General features: G+C 52.7%; 1 protein-coding gene across 5 annotated transcripts; it reads right to left on the reverse strand.

Annotated features, from left to right (window-relative positions):
* Positions 1 to 344: 344 nt before the first annotated feature.
* Fam131a (family with sequence similarity 131 member A) lies at positions 345 to 9,351 on the reverse strand. Of its 5 annotated transcripts, none has more exons than XM_075968231.1 (7): positions 9,162 to 9,351; positions 8,054 to 8,115; positions 6,966 to 7,108; positions 3,915 to 4,008; positions 3,139 to 3,321; positions 2,832 to 2,948; positions 345 to 1,359 (listed from the first exon to the last, which is right to left on the reverse strand). In XM_075968231.1, the coding sequence occupies exons 4-7, from the start codon at positions 3,982 to 3,984 to the stop codon at positions 887 to 889; spliced, it is 843 nt and encodes a 280-aa protein (XP_075824346.1). In that variant the 5' UTR covers positions 3,985 to 4,008; positions 6,966 to 7,108; positions 8,054 to 8,115; positions 9,162 to 9,351; the 3' UTR covers positions 345 to 886. The 5 variants fall into 5 exon arrangements, with proteins under 5 accessions (XP_075824346.1, XP_075824356.1, XP_075824336.1 ...); XM_075968241.1 differs by having other exon boundaries at positions 3,915 to 4,713; positions 4,913 to 7,108; XM_075968221.1 differs by lacking the exons at positions 8,054 to 8,115; positions 9,162 to 9,351 and adding an exon at positions 7,699 to 7,856.
* Positions 9,352 to 9,551: the final 200 nt, after the last annotated feature.

Below are 9,551 nucleotides of genomic sequence, written 5' to 3' on the forward strand. Positions count from 1 at the left end.
TCAGGCCCCTAACCCTGTGGCTACAACCTTCCATTCAGCCAAGAAAAACCACTGCCCTCTTTCCCAAGGATAGCCACTCCCTCATGACTGTCCATTCATTGGCACAGATCTCCTGGCTACCCAGGTGGCCCCCTTGTGGCACTCCCAGCTCTAACAGCTAGACCCATTCCTTTGTCCAGTTCCACCCTACTGAGAACTCTGTGCCCACAGGACCTTGCCATGCTGGGAGACGGCCAGGGCTGAGGGGAGGGAGGGGCCGAGGAGAGGGGGAGGACACACCCTTTCATCATTCCAGTGCCTCCCAGAGAAGATCGGCTCAAAGAACAGACCAGAAACCCCCTGTCTTTAAGAAAAAAAAGGTTTAGAGACAATGGCAAGGTGAAGCACAGCGGGGCCCAGGTGGGTAAGGGGACCCTTAGGGGACGGCTCAATCCGTAGACTCCAGGAGGCCACGAGCCAGCCCCACAGGGTTCAGTCAAGCACTGCACGTGGACTTGGGTGAAGAGAGAAGCGGAGGAGAAGGGGCACGAGGAAGGGTGGAGGAGATGGCCAGGCTTCCTCCATTCCCACCCTCCCAGCGCAGGTTCACATCCCAGGAGGAAATGTGGCATTTTGGATTCAAGAAACATGAACGTCACTGTCTGCCACAGCTGTAGCCATGCCCCAGGGGTCCCGGGCAAGCCCCGGCAAACCCCCAAGAGTGGAAGCAGTACATGCGCCCCTAGCCTGGCCTCTGCCTCCTCTCCAAACACTTTCATGCAAAACACACAATGGAGAAGTGAGCGCTCCCAGAAGCCCTCGGAGCTCCAGAGCCCACACTTTGGCCGCAGAGGCTCTGCCCCGGGCAGCAGCCAGGGAAAACATGCCACCACCGGGCATGTCTGGATCACTGGTCCTCGGGCTCCACCTCATCCTCATCTAAGGATACGACCCCAGAAGAGGCCACATCAGAGACTTGCTGCTGCCTTTCCCAGCTGCCGCCAGGCAGCGGGCAGAGCAGCTGGCAGTCCTTGCACGAATCAGGCTCCTCCTCGTCGGTAGGGGAAAGGCAGGATTCCGTGAGCGGTGAACTGTAAAGTGAGTCCTGGGCCTCCAAAGGGCCCAGGCTGCGGAAGGCACTTTCCCGGCTGGGGGGCAGTCTGGCAAGGAGCAGCTCTTCACCCAACATTTGAGAGGTCATCCTGGCTGGGGAGCCCAGCAAGCCATCCTCCAGGCTGCACAGACTAGAGCACAGGGTATCTGGGGACACGGTCTGGGAACAGTCGCTCTCAGGCTCCACAGAGCCCTGGCGCACGGGCCGGGAGAACCGACGACCTGTGAAGAGGTCTTGGAGGTGGGGCCCCAGAGACCCAGCAATGTCTGTGAAGGGAAGAAAAAAGAGACAGCTTTGCTGACCTTATTTCAGATGGTCAATATGGAAGCCACATGACCACCACAGACTTCCCAGCCCCTTTCACCCTTATCGTAACTGTGGGGGCAAGGGGTCAACAGAGGCGTCAGTAGGAGCTGCATAACCTGAACAAGGTCTTCATTTTTGATGCCTTAGTTCCTTTCATGGTAGATTAGAAATTCTAATAATATTTACTTTATAGTCCTAAGGCAAGAGTTTGCACAGAGGCGAGCACTAGATGCAGGCCCACTGTATGATCACACCGGGTGCTCATTACTCAAACAGTGAAGAACACTTGACCTGTGCTCTGCTCACATAGGGCATCCCAAGCATGGGATTTTGTCCACCAGAAAAACTCTGCACAAGCCAGGCAGTGGTGGCGCACGCCTTTAATCCCAGCACAGAGGCGGGCGGATCTCTGTGAGTTCGAGACCAGCCAGGACAGGCCCCAAAGCTACAGAGAAACCCTGTCTTGAAAACAAAAAATCTGCTCAAAGATTCCACACACATTTTCAAGGTTAGCCTGGGCTACATACTAAGTAGCCTGAGCTATAGCGAGGCCCTTTCTCAAAAATTTTCCCAGAAAACAAGATTCAAAAACAGACAAAAAAAAAAAAAGGAATCAGAAAATACTTGTGGTTGGGGGTTCCACCTTGGCCTTAAGCATTCAAATGAGTCCCCTCTGGACCACAGCACAGCTTCTTGCCTGCTTTAAATGAAGGTTTGGCCTTGAAAACCTTGTTAATTAGCTGGAGGAGGAGGAACCAATAGGTGATCTTCAAAGGCAAAGGGTTGGGGGTTGGGGGCAGGGGTCCTGTGAAGCCAGACAGCAGAAGCTGCAGGGAAAGCTAGCCACAGAATCCAGGGGATGGAAGATGAAAGCAGAGCTGAGCACAGCTGCACAGCCCCCAGGGTTGCAAGCACTGGCCCAAAGCAAGACCCACACGCTGTAATACAAAGATGCTGAGCTGAAGCCAGAATCCTGCGGACTCCAGACCCAGCATGCCTTCCTGTTTGCTTGGGATCACTGCCCTGGGAGGTGTGGGTACTGTATTCATCCGTCCTGCCACATCCAACCAAAGCCACCCTCAAAGAGGTAAAGGCAAGGATACCACAGATCCTTCTGGAAGCATGGCTGTACTAGGGGGGAGGAAAGAGGTCCTAGGTTCTCTGGGCTTGTTTCTTTAATCTGAGAACTGTAAGACCCACTACACACAGGGAGAGAAGAAAGCTGGTTCAGCACCCATAGAAAAGAGCCGTTTCCAACTGCTAGTTTCCCACTGGCCGCCAGTGATCTTTGTCCTTGGGGTTTCAAGGTCAACCTAGGTAGTCTGTTTCCTATCTGGAAGGCTTGCGGTGCCCTAGGAGGCTCAGAGTGCATCCCCACACCTCCCAAATGAGCCCACCCCCGTGGCAGCACAGCACACAGAATGTTCCTCACCTGAGTCAGTTCCCCCAGTGAAGTCCTCGTCATAGGAGTCATCAGTGGAGTCATCGCCATCCACAGAAGACCATGCTCGGAGCTTAGCTTCTGCAATAGCAAACTGCTCGGCCACTCCTACCAGAGAGACAGCATTCACTGGCATGGGAGCCGAGCTAAGACTGGGGCTTGCTTTGCAGACAGAAGATGTCCCTGAGGTCTCTGGGCAGAGGGAGGCATGTGATTCCAGCCCCTGTGCCAGCTCCAGTGACGGAGGCAGCAGCCCCTAAGGCAAATCTGCAGGACTAGTTCCCTTTCTGCTACCCACCTGCTGCAAAGCGAGCCTCTTGTTCACCCTCGCTGAGGTCTGAATAGGAGGAAAAGGCTGATTCCAGAGCTGCAGGTGAGTCACTGGGCTTGCTCCAGCCCTTCCATTCGATGAGGTGAGCCACGCGGCCCTGGGCCATGGCTGTGGGCTTGGTCACGTGGTCCTTCACCACCTGGGAAATACCTGGAGGTGGAAAAAGAGAAGTTGGGTTAAGACTAGGGAATAGCTTGCAGGGAAGTAGGTGAGGAGGCTTAGAATGTCTTTCCATGGCCTTTGGGTAGGAAGAAGGGCTAGGATTGATGTTTTAAAATTATTTTTATTTTATGTGTACTGGTGTTTTGCCTACATGAATATCTGTGTGCAGGTGGTGGATCCTGGAGTTACAGAGCTGCCATGTGGGAGCTGGGAACTGAACCCAAGTCCTCTGCAAGAACAGTCAGTGCTCTTAACCATTGAGCCATCTCTCCAACACCAAAGAATCTCTGTCTCTCTCTCTCTTTGGTTCTTTGAGACAAGGTTTCTTTGTGTAGCCCTAGCTGTTCTGGAACTTGCTCTGTAAGCCAGGCTGGCCTCAAACTCAGATCTGCCTGCCTCTGCGAGTGCTGGGATTAAAGGTGTGTGCCATCACTGCCCAGCTGGGCTAGGATTGATCTGCAAAAAGAAATCCCCCCAAAATGCCCTCAGGAAATAGTCACATAGGAATCAGTTCCACAAGACATGAGGAAAAGAAACAAGGAAGGACAAAGTGGGCGGATGAACAGACGTGGGGTGCATACCATGCAGGGACGATCTGGCCAGCGCAGCTATCTCCTGGATGGTTAGGGCTCTCCGGGACTTGGGCAGCATCGCGACTGTGTCTCCAACATTCACCTTGAGTAACACCATCAGAAGGTCAGTGCCCCTCTGACAGACATAACCTTCTTTCCAACATGCTCCTGCCTATATATCAGCAGGAGCTGGGAGCTGGAAGAATGCAGGATTGCACACCCAGCCTAGTGGCTAGTGGCATGCAGAAAAGGCTAAGAAGCCGGAGTCCGCCAACTGTCCTCCTAGGGAGCAGTGGAAACTCAAAGCCAAAGGAAGAGAACTACAGCCGAGCCTCCACTTTCCCAGGTCCCAGAAGGGAAGAAGACAGCTGAAGAACCATGAGTAGAGCCTCTGAAGACTGCTGGCGCACGCATTTAATCCAAGCACTCAGGAGGCAGAGGCAGGGGGATCTCTGAGCTCGAGGCCAGGCTGGTCTACAGAGTGAGTTCCAGGACAGTCAGGGGTACCCAGAGAAACCCTGTCTAGAAAAAAAAAAGACAGGAAAGGAAGGAAGGGGGACAGCTAAGGCAAAGACATTCTTAAGGTTCTTCCTGCTCCTCTCTCTGTTAGATCTACATCCCAGCTCTTTCTAGGTGGCCTACCAGAACCAAACATTCGGCATAACCAACTCCAAAACAAGCATTCTCTTCCTCACATGAGGCTTGGCTTTCCAACTTCCCCCACATTCTCCATCTCCCTGGGATCCCTATTTCAGGATTACCATCCATTGTCCCCTAAACTTTGCCTGCACGCATCTGCTCTTAAAACCTAGTGAGGGGGGGCTGGAGAGATGGCTCAGCTGTTAAGAGCATTGACTTTTCTTCCTGAGGTCCTGAGTTCAATTCCCAGCAACCACATGGTGGCTCAAAACCATCTGTAATGAGATCTGGCGCCCTCTTCTGGCATACAGGGAGGCAGACTGTTGTATACATAATAAATAAAAAATCAAAAAAAAAAAAAAAAAAACCTAGTGAGGGGCCAGGATGGAACCCAGTTGGTATGGGGCTTGCCTCCCAATCAGGAAGCATGGTGTCTGATCGCTAGCCTCTGATATCTGGTATATAACGCTTCCAGGTGCTGGGAGATGAAGGCAGGAGGAAGGATCAGAAGGTTACCTTGGCTACCTAGCAAGTTGAGGTTAGCCTGAGTTACGTAAGACCCTATCTCAAAACAAAGTTATCACTGCCAACAACAACGAATCCTTATGGATTATACCTCGAATCATTCCCCAACCCCATTTCTGTCTTTTCTGTTCCTACCAACACTTCTCTTAACCCCTCAGTGACCTTCCCCAGGTTAGCAGGGGTCCCTAACCTTCCACACTACTTCAGCCCAGAAGTCTGCGTATAAAATCTCTTTTGTTCCCATAGCTGGTTTTTCTCAACTTTCCAGTGTTGACTGGAACATTACCCTTCAGAGAAGCCTTTGTAGTTACTTAAATGGTGGTCTGCCCTCTAACTGTGGTCTCCAATTAATCATTGTTTTCTATCAATGTACCATTCACAGAGCCAGCTTGCCAGGTGTAAATAGGATTTTCTTTGTTGGCCTTTGAGGAATTCAGTCTGTTATGGTCACTGCATCATCTCAGTGTTTAAACGTACCTGGGAATAAGTAAATGTATGGGCTGAATGAACAGACAAGGTATAAATGCAGTTTCCCAAGAATACAGTGAATCAAAATGTCACTTCAGATTCTGTATAGTGATGCATGTGCTGCATGAACATGCCATAATCAAAGCCAATAGTTTGTATGCTAAGTAAAATTTAATCTTAAAAATTGATTTTTGGTTGTGTGTGTTTTGGGGGGGGGAACCTCTTTAGAGAGATGGAGAAACGACTCCGTGGTTAAGAGCATTTGCTGCTCTTACAGAGGACCCAGGTGTGGTTCCCAACTCCTACACCAGGCAGCTCACAACCACCTGCTAATCCAGCTCCAGGAGATCCAACACCTCTAGGCTCCAGGACACATCCATAAGCAGACGCATACACATAAAGATATTTTAAAATTTTTAAAGATTTTTTTTAAAGAAATAATATTGTCTTTTCCAGACTCTCTCTCTGTTACTCAGGCACTTAAGGACTCCATAGGGAATCCATCACTCATTTCTGACCAATACTATCCGGCTCCCCTGCCTTCCCTGTCAACAAGCAGCCTGCCTGTCTCCCGGGACAGGAACTAGCTTTTTAGGCCAAGAGGGCCATCCTTGCCACGCAAAACGCGCCCTATCATTTAAGGCCACAAGTGTCACTTCATAATAGACTTACTTTTTTTTCTTTGACACCCCCAGCCCCAGATGCCCGCTGCTCGATTCCATACTGCCTTTGTGGTGCTCCCAAGGGAGCAGGAGATGGCAGCGTCAGAGTTTAATCCATCCGGGATCCTAACTCCATCCTGTACCTGATTTAATACTCCTCGACAAGCCCCAGCAAATGTTTTTCTTTGCTGAAAATAATTTATGCACACACCCCCTTCCCAGCATTACCTAATTCTTCTCCATCATGGTTGGTTCCACCTGGCACAAGAGGCCTCAGGCCCATCAGTCCGACCCTCTCCTTCAATACCTGGCTGACAGGGCCTCCAGATTGGCGCCGATAGCCTCTGGCCAGGCCTGTGGGAAGGAGAACCTGCCGGGTGTTTCCTGGCTCGCTCTCCCTCCCTTCCCTCGCTTCCCCCAGCCGCTGCCATCCATGCAGGGCGACGCTCCGCGCAGCTGCGGCCCTGGCCCAGAGAAAAGGTGTATATCTCCGTGGCAACCCATCACCATGCAACAGGGTCTCCCGGGATACGGCCTGGGATGCGCTGACGTCAGCACCGAAGGCGCTAGCAAGCCAGCCCGCTGGAACCAAGCCGAGCAGAGCAGACCGGCGCGGGGGCGGCCTGCCGGATAGCGCCTCCGCTTGCAGGAAAAAGAGTCCAAGCAGGATGGTGAGGCAGGAACGGGGAGGGGTCACAGGAACCCTAAATGTGAACCCCGCCCCCGGCACACACACACACATACAAGCACAGAAAAGGCCCAGCACCTCTGGCAAGTCCTGGCTGTCTACGGAAGAAGGACGAGGGGACCGGCTCCAGCCTCGGAGAGTCCGAGCAGATCCCAAGGAAGACAGAGAAAGACCTCGAGGGAGTTCGATCCACTCCACAGCCCAGGCAGGGTCCGAAGCCACTGAGGAGTCGGAGGAAAAGGTGTCCATCTGGATTCCCCACTTCTACCAAGATTCCCATTTTCATCATGTTGCCATGTCATTTTTACCACCCTCCCCCTCTCCCAGACAATCTGAGGCCACCATGTCCCCCCCACAGCTCTGATTTGGGGCCCTTTTGTGGCAATCCAATGAACGCCTTCCTCTACAAATATTTTGCCATCAAAACGTAAGGTGAAGCCCAAACGTGGTTAAATTCTGAATCTTCCGCATCTCTCAGCCTTTGGAAAGTACATGAAATTCTCCCACCAACACTGCCCATCTCTCTTTCCTTCTCCCCTCCGACTCCCTTGGTTCTTTCCTCTCACCAACCTCAACTGCTCTATCACTATTCTTTCCCAACAAACCTGTCGGTTTTTTGTTTGTTTGTTTTTTTAAGTTTTCACCCTTGTAAGCCATTTCCTAAAAGCCCCAGCCTGAATCTTCCTACTTCATCCTGGTTCCCAATCTCTACACCACAGTGATTTTCCTCTCGGTATAGAATCTGGTGTGCCTTCCTCCTCAGCTTCCCATCACCTCCCAGATCGCATCCATCCATGGCCTCTGGTCTCACCTCTGCGACTTGTCTGACAAGTCCATCTTCCTCCAGGCCCTTCACGCTGCCACAAAAACATTTTGCCCAGCACAGAAATCATAGGCATGCTGGCTGTGTTGATGCAGAGAACCCAAAGCCCGAACTGCTTCAGGCTCAGCTCCCAGTTCTATTCTTGTTTTGGCTCCGGATGCTGAGCCAGTCCCCTCCCCACTTGGAACTTGTGCCTAGTCACATAAGGAGAACACTCCTGCCTGTCTCATAGCTTTAAGGAAGTGGGAGTGCCAGCGGCCTAGCCAAGTTCTCTGGGGCTTGTGGAGCTGCATCTCATCCTTAGCTTACACGGTGCCCACTGGCCATGTACTTAGCAACTAACCTTTTAACTGGAGCAGTCGGCTCTGTCCCTGAGCTTCAGTCGGGTAGTGGTCCCCAGAAATGCTACCAACCAGAAAGAAGACAGGTTACTGGCTATCCCTGACCCCCCGTTGGTACCTAATCAGGGCTCTCAAAGCTAGGCCTGAGGTCAGGCAAACTTTCCTGACTACAGAAGGGGATGACTTTCTGAACTCCAAGCAGACCAGGGAAATCACTGCACCCTACTGCTTCTCAAATTCATAACCCACGAGGTTAATCCTGGGACTACAAATCCCAGAATTCATTAAGGGCAGTACAAATCTCAGCCTGAATTTAGTTGTAAAACACCTCAAATATCAACCACACCAATGCTTTGTGACTGACCATTCCTTGACATAGAAGTAAGGTAAGCTGGCAGACCTCAGACGCTGAGAGCTGAAGCAGGGCACCCACGTGTCTACAGGGAAGCCACGGCCTGAGCAGGGGCCGACTGTCTGGACCTTTCCCCGCAGAGTAAGGGTAATTTGGGGGAGAGGGTTGATCGGAATAAAATGATCTGTGAGCACGAGGGTTTATCAGTTTGCTCACAGGTGCTCCACATGGGGCTTCAGTCCCCTTTAATCAACCAGCTGGTTCTTAAGCCAGGAGCAAGTGTTAGGTTAAAAACTCCGTGGAAGGGTACTTGGCCAGTATTTGCAGGCTGACTCCTGAGGATGACAGCACCCAGCTGGGAGAGGCAGGTTCACAGCAAAGAGCCACTCCTAAGTGATGAGAGGTTGGTGTAGGCAGAAAGGAGTATGTAGATACAAAAGGCTAGCTGCCAGGAGCCAGGAAGGTGGTGGCCGCAGGTTGCCCAGCGAATCCTAGGCTGTGCCCCTGCAGCCACCCTCAGCAGAAGGAATCCAGACGGAAGGTGAATATAGCACGGAAAAACCCAAAGGCAGGCCACAGAAACAAGCCAGAGTCGGTTAGCCCCCTCCCGGTTCGCTCATCTGGCCCGAACCGCCTCCCTGGCGCAGGCTCCTCCCTCTCCTATACCAGCCCCCTCCTCACGGCCCCTACCACCCACGGCCCCACCGGGCGGCTGTGTTGCCCGACTCCCTGTCCATGCTCCGGCCTCCGTCTCTTACCCTGACCGGCTGGGCGCCGAGAGCCAATATAGCCCATGGCAGAGCACCCAGGATCGCTAGCCCGCGCTTGGGACCCGGGCCATCGCCTTGCAGAGGGTCGGGCAGCGGTCACCACCAGGGAGGGGACAGCCTGTGAGAAGGGGAGGGGGTGGGAGCAGCGCGTCTGCTGCCGCTCCCGGGAGAGGGGAACAGGGCCGGTGACGTAAGCGCGGGGCCGTGCCCACCCAGAGCAGGCGGGGCAAGCATACGTCACAGCCACTCAGTAGCAGCCTAGGTCTTCAAACAGCCTGCATCTCCAGTCTACTGCGGAGTCACACAGGAGGAAAAGCCGGTAGGCCATGCGGTCATTTTACATAGGACATCCCCTTTATAGCTTCTATAGATGTAAGG

Source organism: Microtus pennsylvanicus, chromosome 1 (genome assembly GCF_037038515.1).
Source record: "Microtus pennsylvanicus isolate mMicPen1 chromosome 1, mMicPen1.hap1, whole genome shotgun sequence".
NCBI lineage: Eukaryota > Metazoa > Chordata > Mammalia > Rodentia > Cricetidae > Microtus > Microtus pennsylvanicus.

Bases quoted from the DNA above. Each gene is read 5' to 3' on its own strand.
- Fam131a (XM_075968221.1), bottom strand. From the start codon at position 7,786: ATGCCTATGATTTCTGTGCTGGGCAAAATGTTTTTGTGGCAGCGTGAA. The intron at 4,009-6,965 runs GTGCTGGGCCTT...GTGTTACTCAAG, and splicing joins ACAGCCAGGACTTGCCAGAG to GTGAATGTTGGAGACACAGT. The intron at 2,949-3,138 runs GTGGGTAGCAGA...TCTCTCTGGTAG, and splicing joins AGAGGCTCGCTTTGCAGCAG to GAGTGGCCGAGCAGTTTGCT.